Source organism: Camelina sativa, chromosome 9 (genome assembly GCF_030686135.1).
Source record: "Camelina sativa cultivar CO46 ecotype springtype chromosome 9, ASM3068613v1".
Taxonomy (NCBI): domain Eukaryota; kingdom Viridiplantae; phylum Streptophyta; class Magnoliopsida; order Brassicales; family Brassicaceae; genus Camelina; species Camelina sativa.
Genome location: NC_141888.1, coordinates 3,390,216 through 3,413,462, shown reverse-complemented (window position 1 = coordinate 3,413,462; position 23,247 = coordinate 3,390,216). Strand labels below are relative to the sequence as shown.

The 23,247-nt window shown below is 37.7% G+C and overlaps 3 protein-coding genes and 2 pseudogenes across 5 annotated transcripts; 2 read left to right on the top strand and 3 right to left on the bottom strand.

Annotated features, from left to right (window-relative positions):
- Positions 1–298: 298 nt before the first annotated feature.
- On the bottom strand, positions 299–3,801 carry LOC104710320 (choline/ethanolaminephosphotransferase 2). The gene is made up of 17 exons (XM_019229270.2): positions 3,576–3,801; positions 3,029–3,226; positions 2,898–2,907; positions 2,754–2,804; positions 2,589–2,666; positions 2,288–2,487; positions 2,109–2,203; positions 1,962–2,030; positions 1,791–1,860; positions 1,620–1,683; positions 1,475–1,515; positions 1,312–1,396; positions 1,168–1,230; positions 1,026–1,084; positions 811–936; positions 642–709; positions 299–517 (listed from the first exon to the last, which is right to left on the bottom strand). The coding sequence occupies exons 2-16, from the start codon at positions 3,163–3,165 to the stop codon at positions 688–690; spliced, it is 1,170 nt and encodes a 389-aa protein (XP_019084815.1). The 5' UTR covers positions 3,166–3,226; positions 3,576–3,801; the 3' UTR covers positions 299–517; positions 642–687.
- Positions 3,802–5,951: 2,150 nt separating this feature from the next.
- Positions 5,952–8,014, bottom strand: LOC104710318 (Thioredoxin superfamily protein). 3 transcript variants are annotated; one of them, XR_015566010.1, is made up of 6 exons: positions 7,861–8,014; positions 7,493–7,768; positions 6,823–6,981; positions 6,471–6,629; positions 6,189–6,389; positions 5,952–6,092 (listed from the first exon to the last, which is right to left on the bottom strand). XR_015566010.1 is itself a non-coding variant. In XM_010426896.3 (5 exons), the coding sequence occupies exons 1-4, from the start codon at positions 7,879–7,881 to the stop codon at positions 6,213–6,215; spliced, it is 633 nt and encodes a 210-aa protein (XP_010425198.1). In that variant the 5' UTR covers positions 7,882–8,014; the 3' UTR covers positions 5,952–6,092; positions 6,189–6,212. The 3 variants fall into 3 exon arrangements, 1 of the variants encoding a protein (XP_010425198.1); XR_015566008.1 differs by having other exon boundaries at positions 5,952–6,389; XM_010426896.3 differs by lacking the exon at positions 6,823–6,981.
- Positions 8,015–8,451: 437 nt separating this feature from the next.
- On the bottom strand, positions 8,452–8,935 carry LOC109126340 (uncharacterized). Its single transcript, XM_019229844.2, has one exon. The coding sequence runs from the start codon at positions 8,864–8,866 to the stop codon at positions 8,600–8,602; it is 267 nt and encodes an 88-aa protein (XP_019085389.2). The 5' UTR covers positions 8,867–8,935; the 3' UTR covers positions 8,452–8,599.
- A 4,032-nt stretch (positions 8,936–12,967) lies between these two features.
- Positions 12,968–14,401, top strand: LOC104714949 (S-adenosylmethionine decarboxylase proenzyme 3-like; annotated as a pseudogene).
- A 2,753-nt stretch (positions 14,402–17,154) lies between these two features.
- LOC147937666 (uncharacterized) lies at positions 17,155–22,644 on the top strand (annotated as a pseudogene).
- The last annotated feature ends 603 nt before the right edge of the window (positions 22,645–23,247 follow it).

Genomic DNA, 23,247 nt, shown 5'->3' with positions numbered 1-23,247 from the left:
AAATTCTAACGTTAAATAAAAGGACCAGATCCGATTCATCCCACTTTACTCTTATCATTTATATTGTCGATTCTTACATCAACAACATTTACACTGTCTGTTAAGACTGCTTTGTCCAATGTGATTGCTAATTTTTCAAAACTAAAATGTTGCCTCGAAATTTATAATTATTATCGTATTTAATTATTTATTTCTTTTTGTTCAAATAAAGTTAGGTCCATATCTCTTATAACCAACCCAACCACAAAAATATGAAATCTTGAAAAAATGTGATTACAATTACCAAATTCATCAATAATAATCTAGAAAAATCCGATTTTGTTTTTTTTTTTTTTCGTAAAACGTTTACACAAAAATAAAGGTGCTACATGAATTACCCTATTTCGACCAATCAAGAAAAAAAAAACAAAAATAAATAAATAAAAACATTAATGAGTATACATCCAAAAGCATATCGATCTCAATCGTTTTAGTTTCAATAAATTCAGATTTGTGTGGGGATTTGCATTTGTCCTCCCTGCAAAAAAAAAAAAAAACCAAAACCAAAATGTTAAGCAAATCAACAAAAAAAAACAAACAAACACACACAACGAGTTCTTGAGACGTGAAGAAAGCTAAGAAAAACTTACGAAAGCACATACCTTACGATTTTTTTTTCATTTTTCTTTTAATCACATTTTTGTTTCTTCAAGCTTCTTTACGAGTAATCCTGATGAAAAATAAACAGATCAAAACTTGTCAAATTTTCGTAAAAACTAAAACAATCAAACGGTACAAAAAAAAAAAAAAGAAGGAATGTATTATTCCAACCTGAAGCAGTAGATTCCAAGTGCAGTTGTGATCTCATGAATGACTGAAGTTGCAAAATGCGCATATAGTGACAATGTGAATATACAATAACCAAGAAGAACCCAAAACTCATCCACAAGAGCAACCCTGAGAAGAGATCATTAATAGAATCTTATTATATGTCTGATGAAAACCACAACGCGTAAACCAGAAAATGAAAAAGAACAAAACATTACCCGTCATTGAGTCTAGCGGTTAGAGCATTTGCTAGTGCAAAGGGAAGGTAAAGCAGTGACTGTGCAAAGAGAGAAGGTTAATGAGGACTACGACGAAAAAAATCAGATGGAGTGAGAAAAAAAAAGTAATCTGATTCCTTACCATACACATGTTTGTTTTTAATCCTTTTGGTTCATCACATAAGTGAGCTAGAATCATTCTCCCCTGAAATCAGACTAAATGATTCAGCTTTTCGATTCAATGTTTTAACGATGAATACAGATTTTGAAACCAGAATTTGCTTACCACAAGGAATCCAAATGCAAGACCAGTTCCCAATACGACTAAGTGAGGGTAGTTTCTGATGAGATCAATTGGAGACAAGTAATCCCTAATTAAGACAAGAATACTGATTAGTCTCAATCTGTAAATGAGAGCAAGTTAAAGAACAAATTAGAAACAGACATACCAAATCAAAACTCCAGCAATCAACGTGACTAAGGGATATAGCTGAATACAGAATGAAAGATTGGCGTTACATATGTTAGTTAAGAAAAAAAACACGAAATGTATAAGTAATTGAATAATAAATTTGGTTTCAGGAGACTATATACCATAGCTAATGCTAGAAGCATGCTTCCATTTCTTGACTGTACAACTTTGTAAACATTGGACGAGCTGTAGAATGAAGCAGTGTGCATATGAGCAGAGCAAAGCATAGAAAGAAGTTAGCAATTTTCTCAGCTTGAAAAGAACATAAGACAGATGACTTGTGGGAAACTCACTTGATTGCAAGGGTTGGTATAACAGCAAAGAATATCATTGTGAATAGGATTATTCTTGACATTTGCATCTCTGAAAAGAACCAAAAAAATTTCCAATGGCGTTAAATAAACTTCTCAGGAGAAAAATTAGTGGAAACCAACAAAGAACACAAAAGGTTTGTGGAATATTACCGTTCAAAAACGGAACCCAACTAAACAAAGGAATCGACTTCCCAAGCGGCTGAGCCCACCACTCGGCACCTTGAGATTAAAAAGAGTGTAACAGATTAAGAAATAATTGTTAGTGATAGAGATTTTCTTAGATTGTCGAAGCCTTACCAACAATGGCTGTGAAGAAATGGCCACAGTATATAAGTGCAAGACCTTCTGTAGGACCATTGACTACCGGAAGAGTAAGCGTATTGGTAAAATAGCTAAACACAAAAGAGCAAGAAAGCAAAGTATTAGAGATTTCTCAACGATTAATCAAAGTTAAACTTGAAATAAAAACCACTTACTGTTCCCATGTTGCTCCAAAAAATGGAACAGCTGAAATAACCCAAAACCAGAAAGTATCTCTTCCACACATAGCAGTGCTCCCATATGCCATTGTTTCTAACGCACAACCAAGAGCATCGCAACCATGGTCAAAAAGCTCTCCTAGTGGGCTAGATGAATTGGTTCTTCGTGCTTGCTTCCCATCAACCGCATCAAAAGTCTAAAATTCAATCATAAGTGCTCAAAATATGTCAGGAATAACAGTCTACATGACCCTTAAGAAGCAGATGAAAGTGAGATGTTAAAGAGAAAGAAGCAGACCTGATACAAAAACAGAAGTAGGCCATGTGCAAAGTGAACCCATCGAGGAGGAGCAGAATCCAACTTAGGCGAGTATATCTAAAGAAAGTTTAAAGAAATCCATATGAGCAAAGTAACCAAAAGCTTCAAGAGAATAAATAATTATGAAAATCAAACCAGACTCACATAGCCTAACAAAGCAGATGTGAGAAGAAACATGAATCCCATAAGTGTTATCTACAAAACAAAACACACACAAAACAGTTAGTGTTGTCACCTCTTTGTTACTAGATTCGAAGTTTAAATGCGAAATATAGAATTAACTTATACCATGTTGGGTCTGGATATGGATTCCAAAGTGAACACATGAAAAGACAAACAAAAACGTTAGCTTCAGATCTCTAAACAACTAAAAGTTAATATCTAAAGAGCACATCAATGTAAAAGGAGGGGATACTTACGGCATCCATAGAGGGAAGATTTTGACAAAACGGTTCCAAAAAGGTTGGAGAACGTATTTGGCAAGATATGAATGATCAACACCACTGTATTTGTGTTTCTTAAGAGCAGCTACACCATGAGCTCCTATGTAACCCATTTTTTTTCTTTCAAAATTACAATTCTGAATCCAAATTGGGTCTTTTTCCCAAATCAACAACCTGTCAAAAGATCAAAAAAACAACAAACGAACAAAAATGTCATTTAAAGGTTGGATCTTTTTATGTAAAGACGAAGACTTTTCATATACCCTAAAGCAATAGACACGAATTCTGCATGACCCATCTGAAAAAAAAGACGAGATTTTTTTTTGAAATTGCTTCAAATTCACGAACTTGGAGAAACAATTAGAGAGGCGTTTAAGGATACTAGTGTTGTTGTATAGGACCTTTTTAAAGAGATCGTAGATTCAAGTGAATGACAGAATGAGGAGCAGATTCGATCTAAGATTCTGAAGACGAAAGAGGTATTTAGAAGAAGAAGAAGAAGAAGAAGAAGAAGAGAACTTACGACGCTTCGGCGATGGCGTAATGCTACAGAGCCGAAGATGAAGACGTGAAGGGGTCAGAGATGAATCAGAGAGCAGAGAGAGCTATGGGGTATTGTTTGCTTATGAGTATCTCTCTCTCTGTCTTTGTTGTATCTTTCTTCTCTCTCTTCGTTGCGCCCTAAAAGAGGCGAAGCGGGACGAGAGTGGAAAGGAGGGCTTTGCATATCTGTAACCATCTTTAATTTTATTCATTTCCATTTTAAGTCCCTTTATTATAAATTTTTTCCTGTATTTGTATATAAATAATTGTTATAAGAGAGTCACAAAAAAATATAGTTAAGTTAGTAAAACCATAATTTGGTTTAGTTCATGTGATTTCGATTTGAATTTAGTTAAATTCTTAGTTAGAAAATAAATAATTTTAAAATATAAAATATGATTTTTTATTTGTTCGATTACACTAAAATCAAATCCGGTTTTAATTATTTTAGATTTTAAACCAATCAGTTTATAAATAAATCTTGGTTTAATCTTGAAATGGGGAAGGAATAGCAAGGAAGTGAAAAATATGAACTAGTATATTTTTAGTAACGTGTTAGAAATTTAATAAAATTTGAAAACAATATAAAAAATATATATCATACTATATAATATCAAATTTAGAATCAAACTCGTACAATTATGTTGATATGATTTTTCAACCCATATATATATAACAATATAAAAATGTAAAATTAAATTAAATTTTAAAATATAATGAAAGAAGATGAAAAATGATTACTTTTAAGATGATAATCTAAAATACATAATGAAGATCAAATTTTCAACTTGATTATGTTTTTTTAGATGATTTGTACTTTTGATATTTTTGAATCGCCATCAATCGATCTGAAGAAATTTGTAGCCATCAAATATTTAAGTTTTACATATAAGAGGTTGAACAAAAAAATGAAAATTTAAGAATGAGTATAATAATCTTATAACACTTAAAAATAAAATAAGAATTATATTTAGATAGTTTAATTGATTTTCTGCCCATACTAAAAACTAACTATTAAGGATTTGAGATATAATAGAGAGGTTGAGAGATTTTTTTCCACTAACATTATATTATTTAGATCAGAAAAATGAATTTTTTCTGCATGAATTCATTAAATATTTAAGATAGTAAACAAAAACAATAAATCCGAATTAAAAAGAAACAAACCATTCACGTAGGTTTTCTCGCTTTGTCGGTTTATCTACTCTGGATGATTTAATCTTTTTCATAGAAGGTAAATTGTGTGATCATACCCAAACATGTAGTTTCTATTAATTTCAGGATGATTTAAGTTGTAGTATGATTGGAAAGTCAGTGATTTGGTTAACATTTATTTTTCATCTTCATTTCAAATTTGTATAATTTGATCATTCATGAACCACAAAACACAAGAATGGTTAATATATATATATATAATTTTTGTTCTACAAAATTATAATTGTATTTAGTTTTTGTTTGAAGCTTTCGGTTATATTTTATGATTGAAGTCAATTTTGTTGAGAATACTCTCTTTATACATATTTTTTGACGATCACTCTCTTTATACATATTTAATGTTTAAGTAATATTGATATTTTGGTTCGTTCGAATACGTGTCATATGTGATGGAGATTGTTCAAAGGAACCACAAAACATAAGAATGGGTGCAAAATTAAACAAAATACATTTAGAAAAAAAGACATAACATACCAATTTTGATGTAATTAAGATGTTGATAAATAAAACTAATATCGCCTATTCAATTTTTTATTACAACAAAGTGAGACAGGCTGTTCTATAGTTTTTTTCTTCTAAATTTGAAAAGTAAAAAGAATCATATTCGTCTTTTTTTTTTTCTATTAAAATTTTGTTTTGGCATCATCTTTTTCCCCCTCAAGGAATATGGCATCTACATTTTATATTTGTAGACAAAATCAAAGTTGCTATCTTATATGATGTCCACAAATTTTACCTTTTTAAGTATTATATACATGATCATGACCCTATCCATGACTTGTATATTTTAAAGATCTTACATAAAATTTTAATAATAGTATGTGGAATTCGTATGTACTTGTGACATTATTGCAGTTTGATCGAAATCGGGATATTTTTTGTACATTTTTTTAAAAAAATATCGATGAAACCAAGAAGTTTCGCCATCATTAATTTGGATTCTTGTTTCAAAATATTGATAAAGTTGTGGTTGGCAGTATTAGTTTAATATTAGTAGTTTAAGCAAGTTGAGTAAAATGATCACGTGTCCTATATAATTATTCTCCCAAGTCATTAGTTAACTTACTCGGGCCTTATTCAATGAGTTTAGTGGACATGATTCGTCCTTAACATTTTTTATGCCTTTACACAAATAAACTAATATTATAATGTTTACATATTATTAAAAGTTAAAAAACCTTGTCTCTTCATTCCAACACTCACGAGGTACAACATCTCGTTCATTAGATCCACGTAAAACATCAATTTAGCAATGTAATTTAGATATCGCGTGCTCCTTAATCTAACAACCAACATCCATTTTAGATCATCAGAACGATGGATAAACTACTTAGTATTACAAATGTCCACAAACAAAAACATAATACAATGAACAAACCTTTGTTAAAAAAAAACTTGGGATTTATTCGGAGTCAGAATCTGAACGAGCACTCTGCCTCACGTTCCTTCTTACTTGTGTTGTAGACTTTGGTTTGAGAGATGACTCTCCCTCGTAATGGATCACTTGCGCTCTGGCTATTCTCTCTTCCAGATCCTCTGTACTGAAATCATCTTTCCCTCCCAGCTCATTGAACCCAACCTATCAACGACAAGAACATTGTATCATCCAAACAAATCATATTCTGCAAGATGTTTTAGTTTATAGCGTGATTATTATTACCACATAATCATCCACTTTAGTGTTCTTAATGAGGGCAAGAGTGGGAAGAACAACAATCTTGAGCCTCTCAGCCAAGAATGGACTTTTCTCGGCTTGAATCTTTACAAAGCGTGTCTCAATGTGCTGCTTTGCCAATATACTCATGTGTTTATCCATCACCTGCACATATATTTTCCGTTTATAAATCAATCATCCCAAAAAAAAATACAGCGATCATAGACACGAGTAGTACAAGAGCACTGTTTGTTAGTTATTAATACATCAATTGCAAGCTCTAATAAACTCAGAGATCACAGGAAAGATCAGGCAATGCAAACAAATTCACAAGGTATGCAGAAAGATCTCCACTAACCTTAAGCTAAAACAGGTCGCAGAAACAACCAAACCAACAAGTAATGACTTTTTGAAGAAAGGCTAAACCCAGCAGAAAAGAAATGTTGAAACTCGAATAAAACACGACAGCGATGATATTCATACACAAGAGCAATGTTCCGATATCACTTCCAAAGGCCTAAGAAAATCAGAAATCACAGGGAAGAATCAGATAATGTAGAAAATCCACAAGATATAGACTTGAACCTTATGCTAAAACAGGTCTAGTGGGTGGCTGTGCAGAGGAAGCACCATCTTTGGTTCTCTGCCTAATATCTCTAATCAAAATCATAAGCATTGTTATTATTACATCACTTCTCAAGAAACATTGCTATCACTTATTAAGAGCATTGTTAGTTATTATTACACCACATCCAAGCTCTAAAGAAACTCAGAGATCACAGGGAACAATCAGGAAATGCAGACAAAACCACAAGGCATATATAAACTTAAATCTTATGCCAAAACACGTCTAGTAGCTATATAGAAGAAGCACCATTTTTGGTTCTGTGCCTAACCTCTCTTTTCGCAAAACCAAAAAAGACACTACCAAGCTTTTAAGTAATTCAGAGATCACAAGGAAGAAGAATCAAGCAAACAATACAAACACAAATCAATGTTGAAAGGCAAGAAGAATTGTGAATTTTTACTTTACAGGGCCAATTCTCACGGTAGAAGTGACAAACGACGCGTTCACTAGCTTTGACGACGGTGAAGAAGTCTTTCTCAGAATGAATCTCAGAGTATTCTCCATGTCCAATACTCATCCACCGCTTCTTCTTCTCCGCCATTTTCTTCATCTGCTTCAACCTTTTCTCTCTCAATACTTCCAGATCGTCTTCGTCTAGCTTCTCTAGAGACGCTATCTCGTCGTCTAGCTTGTCTTCCATTGCTTTCGCTACCGTCATTACTTGTTTCTCCAGAATCTTCATTCATCCATCCATCATCACAAAAATCAAAAAAAAAAAAACATCAATTGATTTTTTTTTTAAATCAAAAATTGGGAATGGGATTGTACCTCTTGAATTGGATTCGCCATTGTTACAAAATCTTCCTCTCGCGAGTTGCAGATTTTTCAGATTCGAATTGATGATGAAGATGAAGCAAAACTATAGATCTCTCTTCGTGTTTTTTTGTTTTAGGTTAATTTTTAAAGATAGATAATTTAAAACAAAGTCTCTAACTGACTCAGAGTCTCTTAAGAAGCGTTAGGATCCGGTTTAATCTAAAATCGGTTTAATCTTGAAACGGTCTAATCTAGAATCGGTTTAATGAAAAAAAACACATCTTAATAAAATCAAAGATGAAAGATGAAAGTAGTCTAGAATTTTTACTTTTCTATATACAAATAAAATCAAAGATGAAAGTAGATTAATAAAACTAAAACATGATAAATCAATCAAGAATTGAAACCCTAAAACCATCGTGTAACTCAAAAGTTAAATAACTCTGTAATAGAGAATCCTTAAAGTACGTTGAGTAGTCGATCTCTTAACACTTTTTTGTTTGTTTTAATTTGTCTCATTGTTTAGAATCAAAGAGCACAAAATTTTTCGTAATCTGTAATTCTGGAAGAAACTACATAGAAGATCATGGCTGAGGCGTGAGGTAAAAGTAAAAGGTACGAGTAATTATAAAGATATGAAACTAAACATCATTATTAGCACCCGATGTTAAAAACAAACGATTAAAGAAAAAACACAAACTGATCAAAACTATAAAGAAAAAACATCAAAACCAAAGGATCAAACTAAAATCTATTCGGCATTCTCCTTTGATTCCACGTTCAACTCCTTCTTCTCCACGTTAACGTCCGCCTTCTCCTTCGATTCCACGTTCAACTCCTTCTTCTCCACCTTAACTTCTTCTTCCTTAGGGGTCTCCATCTTCTTCTTTGTAGCTAACTCCATGAGAAGGTCACGCTTCGTTGCCACATATACGGCGGCCGCTGAACCAAGAGCGCAACCTTTGCTCATAGGAGCCTTCATGAACTCGGTGGCCTTGGACAAATACTGTTTCATCATGATGATTGAGAAAGAAAGAGAGATCTGAATATAAGAAGTTAATGAAGAAAAGCTTGTCTTGAGTCAATATTTGCTCTTTAAGTTTTTAAACAATGAACGAAGCTAAAGCTATATATATACGAAGTCTTATAACTTGGAGGTTACTCATAAAACCCTAACTAAACTTGGAGATCACACATTCTCAAACGGTAATTATACTTTTTGGTCTAATCTTAACATTTTATTAAACGTGATGACTTTCATATACGTGCTTTACAATTATATCAAAATTAGAAAAAATACCAATTTATATTGGATTGATTACTGAATTTTTCCATTTTCTTGAAGTGGCTTTTTTCCAATGACGGTCTTAGAGACTTCCGATCCGTCTACAACAGAGGCTTTGCTTCATTCATACAAAACAAAAAAAAACCCTCTCACTGTGGAATCTTTTCACCTGTTTAATTATCTCATCTGAAAAAATGTCTTCAATATTTTTAAATTTTTTATTTATTTATTTTATTTTCTCTAAATGCTATATTTTAATAGGATGTTTAGAGTTTTGTTTTTTTAGTACTACTATATAAAATATTTAAGAGATCTTCTAAAATTACATGCAAACATTAAATATATATATATATATATATATTTTAATTAGTTGGAGATATATATACATATATATATTGATTTTTTTTTAACACCAACATATATCTATTAATTATACATATAGGGATATATATGTGTATTTTATTTGGTCAAAAATTAGATTTATATAATTTTCTTTGAGTACTATCTATTCTGCCATATATTATATAATTTTCTTTGAGTACTATCTATTCTGCCATATATTTTGCCTTTGACTGTCTTTAATTATTAACTCTCTTTTTGATGTTAAGAAACAAAAAAACTCTACAATTTTAACCAAAACATGTTTCTTATATTATGAAACATGGAGAATATTTTATTTTTAAATAAAGGTCAAAAACCTGGTATCATTAAAAAAAAAAACTCCATATTAAACATAGAGGTAATTTAATTGTGGCAGAAACTAAAAATATATGATGTTAAACATACGATTTAAAAAAACACAAACTGATTAAGCGAAAATAGTCATTAGTAACACAAAACTGCTAAACTAAACTCCTCTACTCCGCGTTTTCCTTCGAATTCGCAGCCTCCTCCTCCTTCGAATTCTTATTCTCCTTCTTCTTCGTGGCTATCTCCTTGAGAAAGTCCCACTGATGTACAACAGCTACGACGGTCGCTGATACAAGAACGACACCGATGGTCACAGGAGACTTTAAGAAGTCGGTGATCTTGAACAAATATTGTGACACCATGGCAAAAGAAAGAAAGAGATATCGGATAAAGAAGCAGTTGTCTTGATTCTATATTTTTCTCTCTCACAAAATTTTAACAATGAACGAAACAACGCTTTTATATATGATATATGCAAAACCCTAACTAAACTTGGGGCGCACATTCTCGAGTATTTGACACTTTTCTTGTCTTCCACGCACCAAGAGTCTTGGTCCAAGACTATAGAGTTGCTTTTTAATCACGTGTTTGTTTTGTTGGGCTATTGTTCTGGACTGGGCTTTTTATTTAAGCCGATGAGCCTTTTCCATGTAATTAAAACAGAACCAGAATTCAATTTGTGATCGCTTGTTGAAACATTAGTAGTGTATTGTAGATGAAAATGATTTTGTGAGCAATATAAACATTGAAGACAATAGCGCAGCTAACTTGTAAATTGTAATGTATCAAACATCATGCATGTTTAAATAATCCATTTTATAACGTGGATTTGATGTGATGATATCCCCAAATTGTTGAAGAAGCTTTCGTAGACCCTGTTTTAATTACTATCCCAAATACTCTCATGGTTACAAAAGTTGTTTGGCTGTTACCTGATTTTATCATCCGATCTTTTCTATAGATCACTGTTGAAAAATTATAAATAAAACACTTTAGACCCACACAAAACAATTATAGATATATTTTTAAAAGAATCTAAAGTATGTAGGTTGAGTATGGAATTCCTAACTCCTAACCTATTACAAATTTACAATATATCATCAACTTGATTTCTAAATTCTAATCTAGTTTTTTTTTCCAAAGTATCTCATATAATTAAAATCCATAGTTATTAAATAATAATTTGACATTACATTCGATATCTCTAATTCAGAAAAACAATTAATATAAATATTAATATAATAATCTTCTATATTATTGCGTAAAATTTTTTCCTTACTTTCGTAATGTAACGTTAATACCAAAATTATGATACATTAAATTGAAATAATTGTCATTTTGGTCATGAAATAAGGGGTATATATGTAATTTTAATTTACTAGCCTTTGATTATAAAATCAAAGGATTTTAGTATATTCTACCACATTTGATATAGAATTTTCCACTTCTACCACAAACAGAAAACTATTTTCCGTTATACCACATGGGGTACTTCAAATGTCTAAACTGCTCTTCTTATAATTTCCTGCAAAAATGCCAGATTTGGAAACCAACACACTCTCTATCAAGAATAACTCAGATATGGTACCACCACTAATTGTCTTTAATCCCATCGAGTAAATTTAAGGAATCAGTAATAGGTAGGAAAAACTGAGAAAAAATAGAGAAGGTCGAAATAAATTGTCCATAAATTAAGTTGATATGGTGGACTAGAATTAGCAGACCAAAATGTTGTCTACAAAGTACAAGATGTTTATGTATGTTGGATATGGGCTGCCCCCAATATGCCACTCGACCCAACAAGACTTACTAAACCTCTTAAGTTCTGATTTTGGCCCGACAACTCTGAGAGAAGGTCTACCGAATTCTGCGGAGGGTATTTTTGGAAATCTGCATTGAAAACCCTAGGAAACCCAAGGTGAACAGTCTATTATAAAAGGAGAGAGTATTTATTGGGATCACCATCCTGATCTCCGGACATCACCCAGAGAGCAATACTTTGCATCGATTACTGTTATTGTCTTTTGTGTAATTCGTTTCCACTTCTGAGCTCGTCAATATTTTGTTTATTAGTTTTCCTGAAAACTGACGAACTATCTTGACTTTTTGTAAGTGACGACCTCAAATTCTCATTAATAAAATGACTAGCTCCACTCTTCTCCAAAATCTTATTTACTTAGTATTGTGCAATCTCTGGTACAAACACTGTAGACAACTTAAGAAACTCTTGTTTATTGTTAGATTGGATATGATGAGGACTTGTCCATTTTCCATGTTAACAGACCATAAGTGGTAAGTGGACTTCTCCGAGTACACATGGTGCGCAAAATGGACAAGTCCTCATCATTTCGAATGAACTATAGACAAGAGTTTGTATTTATATCGTGAAATGAGTAAAATTAAACAAGTAGCATTTTTGTCTTTCTCTTATAAAACTATGGTATTGGGTGAAATGAGTTATCAAATGTGGTAGAAAATAGAACAAAAGTTTTGAAAGGTGGTAGATCTGTTAGAAGACTCTAAAATCAAAACCTCTTTGTTCTGTTTTTATAGAACCTCATACGTCGAAAAGATAATTTTTGTTTTTCTTTTTTCCCCGATCGAATCCGATTCTTGTCGTCCTGTTTTGATCTAATTAGGGTAAATCTATATTATTGTCTCTCTGATTTCTGGATCTGGATATTGAAAATGTTCGTTGATCATTCTCTTGAGTCAGATCGAGACTTATGCTTTTGTTATTTTGTGTGTTTGTATCGTCGTTTACAGGTTATTTGGCTCTCGAGGGTTTGATCAGATTTGTTGGTTTGTTAACTTGAACAATCCTTTTTCTTGACGTGTAAGTATCTTTCTTCAGTGAATCGCCTTTTTATGAGTTTAGGGTTTGTTCAAGTGATTCTAAAGGTTCCACCTTTATGCTTCGATTCAGTTTTTTTTTTTTTAAATTTATTAGGCAACATGTTCGAATTTGATGACCCATAAAAGCAAGTAAGATCCTTTTGATATGCTTTTATCCTTTTGAGGCCTTTGAAATGGTTTCAATGCATAACTTGTATCTGAGTTTGGACTTTGGTCTAATCTGAAACAAAGTTCAGGTTTTTTTAATTGCTCTGTTCTTTACATGATTCATTGACAGGTGAATGAGATATGGAGACTAAAAGCGGTAAAAAGAAGTCTAGTAATAGTAGTAGTAGTAACAGTCTTTTCTACTAAGCTCCTCTTGGATACAGCATTGAAGACGTTAGACCAAACGGTGGTATCAAGAAATTCAGAACTGCTGCTTACTCAAACGTGAGTTTACTTCTCTGTTTTCAATGTATTCACTTGAAGAAGCAAAGCTGTTGTATTGATTCTTTTCAATGTATTCTTTACTTCTTCTCTGTTTACTCAAACATGAGTTTACTTCTCTGTTTTCAGTGTATTCACTTGAAGAAGCAAAGCTGTTGTTGTATTGATTTCTTTCTTGTTTGTTTGGTTTTTCTAATGCAAATCACTCGCAAGCCATCCTGATATTGCTCAATTCGTTTTCCTCCTAACCACTTTATAATTGTGGTTGATCAACGTTCTTCTAGCTTTCGCGTTCTTTCGTTTTTTCTTGTTTTCTTTACATTTCTTGAAAAATGGCAATCTCTACTATTGGTTTCGAAGGGTTTGAGAAAGGCTCGAAATCTCATTCTTTGAGCCTAGTGTCTTTCCTTCGTGCTCTTACTAAGTCCCAGTTAGATGAGATCTTGACTCCAGCTGAATGCACTATCGTTTCCTCTCTCTCGAACTCTTTAGTCGACTCTTACGTGCTCTCTGAGTCTAGTCTCTTTGTCTATCCTTACAAGATCATCATCAAAACATGTGGAACTACAAAGCTTCTCTTTTTGATCCCTCATATCCTTAGGCTTGCTGAGTCTCTTTCTCTTAAGAGTCAAATCCGTTCGCTACACTCGTGGTAGCTTTATCTTCCCGGGAGCTCAATCTTATCCTCACCGTAGCTTCTCAGAAGAAGTTGCTTTACTTGATGGCTATTTTGGTAAGCTGCTCAATGCAGGAAGCAAAGCTTTTGTGTTGGGAGGGTTAGATAATAACCCTCAGAGGGGATGGCATGTCTACTCTGCTTCCTCTGCTTATGAGATGACTATTAGCTCTGGGATTAGAAACATTCTTCCTGGCTCTGAAATATGCGATTTTGACTTTGAACCGTGCGGTTACTCGATGAATTCTATTGAAGAAGATGCGGTTTCGACCATCCATGTGACCCCGGAAGATGGTTTTAGCTATGCAAGTTTTGAAACAGTTGGGTATGATCTAAAAGGTTTGAACTTTAGAGAGTTGGTGGATAGGGTTCTGGTTTGTTTTGGACCGGAAGAATTCTCTGTAGCAGTGCATGCTAATCTTGGAACCGAGCTATTGGCACGTGATTGTGTAGTTGATGTGAAGGGATACTTGAGCCAAGAGATAGGACTAGAGGAGCTTGGACTTGGAGGTTCGGTTCTTTACCAGAAGTTTGTCAAGACTGTTGAATGTGGCTCACCAAAATCTACTCTTGGGTTCTGTTGGAAAGAGGAAGAAGTGGTTAAAGAAGAAGAGTGATCTATCTCTGGATTTATAGCTGATCTTTTAAGGATCTTTGTGTTTTGTTTTTCGAATAAGAGAGAACATGTTGTGTTCTCATGAAAGCAATACTTTGTCTGTGTTTCTGTTTTTTGAAGTTTGTAATTGTTATGTTATCTCATCTCTGGTTGCTGCACCAGGAAGTTAATAAGTTCCATGTTTTGTTTGTGTTTAAGTTTGGATATCTATTAGTTTATGTATACTTTCTTCAATTAAAAAGTTAATGTCAATTGCTCAAAATTAATTAAACCCTGCTCATGTTATGAATTTAGTGACAATTTGGTAACTGATGTGTACACAAAGTGTAAGAAAATGACATTTTCTTGATGAGTAATACAATCATACTAAAAGTATATGTTGTTTTGGTTTTAGCCAGACACAACTTTTATCAATGATATGATCCTGAAAATATTTGATGCATGAACCAGTTTCATTTTCTATTAACCTTGAAGGATCTTTAGGGGGGCCAGTTTTAATGTCGATAATATGAAAAAGTATTTTGGTTTGTTTTGTCTTTGTTTCTCTCATTTTTTCTTAAATTTGTAATCGGATGTGAAATGAACTATGTCTTCCGTCAAAATTTAAGTTCGAAAAACATTTCTAACTGGTCGAATAGTATTTTACAAATCTTAACCTTTCTCTTTTTTTTTTTCTTTTTCTTTTTAGCGTAAACTTTTGTTTATAGTTTAAGAGTTAATTACGATGATACAAACCCGCTAAGCTTTTTTGGAATACTGAATTAACAAGTAGAAATTACTGTTATACTAAACAGTAAACATATGCACTATGTAAATCAAGTGGATTTTAAAGTCTAGTAACAATAATAGGAAATATTAAACAAGTACTATTAATAGTCTAAAGTATGTAACCATCATACAGGCACTAAAGTAAAGAAAATCAAGAAAAATAATATAAGGTTGTGAGTTGTCCTAATTGCTTTCGTGCATCCAACTTTTAGCGAAGAGCTTATTCTACCTTTTCTTTATTTTTTTTTCTTTCTTTCTCTTGTGGTCACAATTGAGGTAATATGAAACCAAAACTAGAATAATATAAGGATCGGAGTGTAGTAGACCCATGAATAAAAGATGTATGTTCATAACTTTGACGACGCTTATTGCTTAGGCATGTACCGAAACTCTAACAAGTCCAGCTAAAATGCGTAGGATTGGTACTCACTCAACTGTCTCTATGCTAGAATTGACATCAACATGACTTGGTTTGGTCTCTCAGTGGTTTCTGCTAATAAGATATCTAAGAGTTCTCCTTACGTATCAAGCAATGTTTTCTTTGGATCTCATGGACAAATCATATGATCTGTAATGAGTACTTCTTTTTGGGAAGCGAATGCTAATTCTCAAGGCAGCTAGCTAGATCTTGCTTGGTTATGCAAGCTCAGACCAGTGGATATATATCTATTCACCGGATGTTTTCTCCAACAGCTACATGCTCCTGTTATTAAGTATATGATTAAGCACATAAAGGTAGGGTAACAAAAAATGGTGGGGGTACTGAAATGAACAACAAGTGAAGAACATTATATGATTGAAGAGACACAGGTGGGGTTTTACTTTTTTTACATCTCTCTCAATGAACGTACAAAAAATTGAGTCGTTTATATTTGTAAGGTATTTGAGTTTTATGATCGTCAAAAAAAAAGGTATTCGAGTTTTATTTTATTACAATGTTATATGATTAAAAGCTAGACATATCCAAGAACTAGATTACAATTGCAACAACACCTCAACGTCTTTTACAATGTCATGAATCAACTCGTAAGATATATTATGATCTATTTTTTTTCATAAAGAAAATAAATAAGATAACACAAATTATAGAAACAAATTGTACGGGATGAGTCTATAGTATAATTATTCCCCACTCATTTGTTTTGAGGGTATATAAATTGAAGTAGTAGGTTATGTTTGATTGGTGATTACTCCCACTTTTTGTTACTTGTATTCCTTTTTCTCATACGCAAATTCTGGGTGTGAATGGTTGCACCGGTTGGGACGGACAAATCTATCTGCGGATCAGACCGCTTTTTATTTACCATTCATCATGTGTAGTCTACAGTGGTGCGGTCTACAGAAAATAGAAACAAAACCGCAGCGGTCTAACTGCGGACCGCTTTTCCTTACAAATAGATTTGGACCGCAGCAATCTGTTGTCCACACTTAAAACATAGCGGTCTGGTCCGCAGACGGATTTGTCCGCCCCGACTGTTGTACCCACGATTCGTCATCTCGGGAAACAGGCAAAGGGCCTGGGCCGGGCACGACAAACGGGCCAAGGGCATAGCACTGGTCGGCCCATCAGGCCCGGAGAAAGGAAGAGAGCGCGGAGAGGTGTCGTGTTAGTCAGCTCGCAGCTCGAGCTTGGTCAAAGATTCCCGCATTTAAGAGGATTAATTAGGATGCGAAGATCACGTCCTATTAATTACACATTAATTAGGTAATAAATTGGTCTGTATAAATATGTAAGGGGGGGGGGGGAGTCTTTATAAGGGATCGAACAATTTTTCTCTAAAAGCAATACAATACAATTCAAACATTCAAACACTCTCAATTCAGTTCGGAACCTTTAACGGTGATAAGCTCCTCCACACTTAAATCACTTCGGAAGGAGAGAGTTGATCTCAGTTCTCACATTTGGCGCTACAAGGAGGGCAGTTATCACCTAACTCTTGTTAGTTCCGACTTCACATCCGAATCCATTTTCAACCAACCACCGCTATGGCAACCGACTCTTCCAATCAGGTAACCTTGGAGGTTATCCAGAAGCTCTTGCAGGACTTGTCTGAGAAGTCCGACCGTCAGCAAGCAGCCTCGGCTGCTCTTACCGAACGTTTTGAAAGCCTGGAGGGACAGGTCTCCACTCGTTTGGAGGAAGTCACGACGTCAGTAGCCGACCTCTCAGCCTCCCACCGCGCGTACGCCGATCGGGTTGATCTCTTGTCCTCCGACCAAAACCCACGCCGACGTGCTCTGGATTTTTCCGGCATTACCCCACCTCTCGCTTCGCAGACAGCAGCAACAAACACCACCCCGGGAGATTCTTTCCCACCTCAGCTCAATACTCAAACGGCGCCACCTCTGGTCGGCGATAGCCACACTCCGGTTCAGCCCGGTGTCGCCGGATCCTCCGAGGTCCCAGTTCGTCTTCCTCTCCCCGTGGGTAGAACACTTCGACTCCGGGGTATGTATCCAATCCCGAGATCTTCTGCATGCAGAGCGAAATCCGGGACATGCGGTCCGTAATGCATAGTGCTACCACTTCGGCTCCGGACATTTTCCGGGTGATCGAGGAGTCGAGGCGAACTCCTTTCTCCGATCAAGTAGCCCGAGTCCGCATCAAGGATACTGGTAAAGTTAAGTTCTCGAGCTAAGGAAAGGGGGATCCGACAAATCATCTCAAGACCTTCTTGTTGACAGCTAGCCGAGTGGACCTCGAGCCTCACGAAGCAGACGCTGGGTACTGCAAATTGTTCGCAGAAACGTTTTGCGGACCGGTACTACTTTGGTTCGCATCTTTAGCAGCCAGATCTATAAACAACTTCACCGAGCTGTCGACATCGTTCGTCAAGCAGTATTCTAGCTTAATCGAGACCGCGGTGATAGATGCTCAGCTTTGGAACTTAAGCCAAAAGGCCGGAGAGTCTCTCCGGTCTTATATAACAAAGTTCAAGGAAATCCAGGTTCAGATCCCGGAACTCTCGGACTCCACTGCTCTGGCTGCGCTAAAAAACGGCCTCTGGAACAAATCTCGCTTCCGCGAGGAGTTGTCCGTGAATCGGTTCCCAACCATTCAGGATGCGTTACACTGGGCATCGAACTGGATAGTCGCAGAGGAAGACAAGATTGCCGCTGCGCTGAAACAAAACGTTCTGCCTACAGGAAAGCCTCGGTTCGAAGCACCCGCCAAAAATACTCCGCCTACAACTCCAAAGTCCGGGCCTAGCACGTTCACAGTCACCCAATCTCCCAAGAAGAATTCTTCAAAGAATTCACCGTCCAAACCTCCATTCTCACCGCGCTCTAAAAGTGGTGTACTTCCAAGTAATAAGTGGGTCCGAGATGAGGAAACGTACTGCAAGCTTCATAAAACCAACAATCATTCCACTCGTGACTGCAAGAAATTGATGCACCTCCTCGCAGAAAAGTATGTGGCGGGAGAGATGCCAAATCTAATAATTGAGGAGTTGGAGCAGAAAGCGACCCCCGAGGTGGACGAGGATGCTCCACCTTCGAAAAAACCGAAGCAATCTGACGGCAATAAAGCCCCCAAGAAAAGAATAGACGTGATAATGGGGGGATCGCGCCTCTTTCAAAATTCCATCACAGCGATCAAAGACCATCAGCGGAAGCTCACCAGCCCTCAGCCGAAGCGAGCTAAGGTTACAGTAAGCGACCTACCTGAAGTTTCTTTCTCCGAGAAGGAAACAGAGGAGCTGGATACTCCGCACGATGACGCGCTCGTCATATCACTTGACGTGGCGAACCACGAAGTGTGCCGGATCCTAATTGACACTGGGAGTTTGGTAGACTTGATTTTTCTCGAGATGCTTGCTAGAATGGGTATCCGGAAAGAGCACATCGTGGGACCGCCTTCACCTTTGGCGTCGTTCACGAGCGAGACATCGATATCGTTGGGCATGATCACACTACCGGTGTCCACTCAAGGAGTGGTTAAAATGGTGGAGTTCACGGTATACCATTATTTTGGAAACTCCCTGGCTCTACCAGATGAAGGCAGTAGCCTTGACGTACCATCAGTGCGTCAAATTTCTGACCCCGCAAGGCGTCCGAGAGATTCTAGGAAGCCAAAGGACGGCAAGGAGCTGCTATCTCGCAAGTCACAAGCCTGGTTCACTAGAAACCACAGCTCGAGGTCCCGAAGAATCCAGTTCGGAAGCAGTTAAAAGGTGACCTCACCGAGCCCATTTTCATCAATGATAAGTTTCCGGATCAGGAAATCAAGATCGGAGTGGGATTGGATAGTGAGCTCCGCGCCAGTCTAATTACCTTCCTGAAAGAAAATATGGCCACCTTCGCATGGTCCGTAGACGAAATGCCCGGTATCAGTCCGGAAGTTATCTCCCACGAGCTGAATGTGGATCCAATGTTCTGACCTATAAAACAGAAGTGAAGGAAGCTGGGTCCTGAGCGAGCTGAAATCGTTAACAAAGAGGTGGAGCGTTTGCTGAAGGCAGGGCAGATACGCGAAGTGAAGTACCCTGAGTGGCTCGCAAACACAGTGGTAGTCAAAAAGAAGAATGGAAAATCATGAGTTTGCGTCGATTTCACTGACCTGAACAAGGCGTGCCCCAAGGATAGTTTTCCACTTCCGCATATCGACAGGCTATATGAGTCCACTTTGGGTCACGAGCTGATGTCTTTCATGGATGCTTTCTCCGGCTACAACCAAATCCTTATGAACTCGGACGATCAGGAGAAGACTGCATTCATTACGGACTGCGGGATTTACTGTTACAAGGTGATGCCTTTTGGGTTAAAGAATGCGGGAGCAACTTACCAGAGACTGGTAAATCGAATGTTCGAGCACCAGCTCGGAAAAACCATGGAAGTCTACATCGACGACATGTTGGTGAAGTCAATGGAAGCAAGCTCGCATCTCACAGATCTGAAAGTTTGCTTCGACATCCTGAATCAGTTCGGGATGAAGCTTAACCCCACAAAATGCACTTTTGCAGTCCCATCAGGGGAGTTTCTGGGGTACATCGTCACAGAAAGAGGAATTGAAGCGAATCCGAGGCAGATTAATGCTTTCTTGTCTATGAGTTCTCCTAGGACTTTAAGCGAAGTGCAACGCCTTAATGGACGGATCGCAGCCCTCAACCGCTTCATCTCTCGATCTACCGACAAATGCCTCCCGTTCTACTAGTTGTTGAGAAAAGGGGGGAAGAATTTCTTATGGGACGCGAAGTGTGAAGAGGCGTTCTCTCAGATCAAAGCTTATCTATCTGAACCGCCGGTCTTGGCTAAGCCCGAGTTCGGAGAGCCACTTTTTTTTTACGTAGCCGTCTCGGACAGTGCAGTCAGTGGAGTCTTGGTTCGGGAGGAAAGGGGGGAGCAGCGACCAATTTTCTATTTCAGTAAGTCATTTACTGGAGCAGAGTCCAGGTACCCTATGATGGAGAAATTGGCCCTAGCAGTAATCACTTCGGCAAGAAAGCTGCGGCCTTACTTTTAGTCCCATACAATCATAATCTTAACGACGCAACCACTTCGGACGGTGTTACATAGTCCAAGCCAGTCCGGGAGACTAGCTAAATGGTCTGTCGAGTTGAGTGAGTACGACATCGAGTTCCGAACTCGAACTTGTGCTAAGGCGCAAGTGCTGGCGGACTTTTTGATCGAACTCCCACTAGCCACTTTGGTTAGCGACACTTACGAAGTCCCATGGACGTTGTATTTTGATGGAGCCTCTTCCAGATCGGGAACAGGAATTGGGGTCCGTCTCACTTCTCCCACTGGCGAAGTAATCGAGCAGTCATTTCGCTTGGCTTTCAATGCGTCAAACAACGAAGCCGAATATGAATTCTTCCTCGCTGGTTTACGCCTAGCAGTGGGGATTGGTGTCCGAAGACTCCGAGCTTTTTGCGATTCGCAGCTGGTCACCAACAAGTTCTTGGGGGAGTACCAGACAAAGGATGGTCGTATGGAGGCTTATTTTTCCACAGCCCGAGAATTAGTCACTAAGTTCGAGGATTTTGAATTCACTAAGATCCCACGAAGTGAAAACTCCGCTGCGGACGCTTTAGCATCTCTGGCATCCACTTCGGATCCTGCGATGACAAGAATTATCCCCGTCGAAGTCATCCAGTTTCCAAGCATCCGACTAGAGAGCTCAAACGTAGTCACCCGGGCAATGAAAAACAGTTGGCTGCTGAGAAGGCAGCTCGCAAGGCGGCTGCGGACTCTTTGCCACCAGAGGACTCAGTCCCCATTATGCCTACTCTAATGTAAATTCACCCACCTTTGGCCGAGCAAGACGCGAGTCGAACTCCGGAATCGTTAAGCTCACCAGTTAACAATCAAGCTGTTATCCCGCATGCTACTTCGAGCGGTGCGAACTCTAACAGCTGGGGGGGGGGCAGACGACTGGCGGAGCCCGATCTGGGCTTACTTGGAAAAAGGAGAACTCCCAGCCGACAAATGGGCAGCCAGGAAACTCAAGATTGTCAGTGCACAATATTGCGTCCACAACGGAATACCCCTACTCCGAAGTGTAGCTGGTCCTTACCTAACATGTGTTGCCGGTAAAGAGCCCGCGATGCTAATGCGAGCTGTTCACGATGGTCCCAATGGGAATCACTCCTGAGGTCGGACTCTGGCTTTCAAGATCAAAATGCAAGGCTACTTCTGGCCTACTATGGTCACGGACTGCAAAAACTATTCTCGAGCTTGTGAGAAGTGTCAAAAGCACGCCCCGTCAATCCATCACCTACCGAGCTCCTGTCTTCGGTGTCCGCACCTTACCCATTCATGAGGTGGTCTATGGATATCATTGGTCCATTACATCGACGACCGGGAGGAGTTCAGTACGTGCTCGTCCTTACCGATTATTTCTCCAAGTGGGTAGAAGCTGCGGCTTACGTGAAAGTAACAAGCGAAGAAGTAGAGCAGTTCGTGCTAAAGAATGTAATCTATCGCTACGGCGTCCCTTGCGAAATTGTCACGGACAATGGTCCGCAGTTTATCTCCTCGAAGTTCGAAGGGTTCTGTGCGAAGTGGAAAATTCGACTCAATAAGTCAACTCCTTGTTACCCGCAAGGTAATGGACAAGCCAAAGCGATGAACAAGGTCATACTGGCTAACTTGAAGAAACGGCTCGATTGTCGCAAAGGGCGCTGGCCAGACGAGCTGCAGGGCGTTCTTTGGGCAATCCAAACAACACCTCGCCGGGCCACTAATGAAACACCTTTTTCCCTGGTTTATGGAGTTGATGCCGTAGTCCCAGCCGACATAGAGGTCCCTGGAGTCCGTACCTCGCTGAACCCACTCCAAGCTGAGGAGAATGAGGAGTTCCTACAGGATACTCTCGATACAATCAATGAGCGACGGGACCAGACCTTAGTTCGGATCAATACTGATTCAAAACGCCGAAGTCAAACTTCGCATATATCATCCAAAGCCGAGGTTCAACTTCGCAAATCTAAACCGAAGTTCACACTTCGTACCCAGTGTTACTTTAATCTCTAATCTAAACCGAGGTATTCACTTCGTACTCAGCCTTACTTATTAAAGTTGAGGTTCTATTTTGCGAATTCTTAAACCAAAGTTCTCACTTCGTGTTCATTTCTGCTCGTATCATCTTTGGTCATCGAGTGAGACAAAAGATTGTGGAAATTAAGTTTGCATTTAGGATGGCAAAAAAAAAAAAAAAAAAAAAAAAAACTCCGAAACAGGTCTAAAAATAAATGCAACAAACAGGGGGCAACTCGTGCCAAAACAACCCCGAGATAGAAACTACTGAGTGTGGGGAGCAGGGTCCGACGCCGCTTCGGAAAGGGCCAGTCCCATCTCTTCAAGCTCTCCTACCGATTTGGTGTTCGCCAGAAAGTCGTCCATCCGAGATTAGTGCCGGACTCGTCGATTGTAACGCTCAAAGGGTGTTCGCTGCACAAAAGATCGGGCGTATCCTCCAAAAGGTCTGAAAATCCAGAGAGGTCGAAGTCACGGGGAGTTACCTTCGAAACCTTTTCGTCGGCCTCCTCCTCGTCGGCTTTCAGAAACCCGAGCTCAGCTTCCATGTCTTGGATCTCTCCCCTCGAGATCTCCTCGAGCAGCATTCGGTTAGCCCTG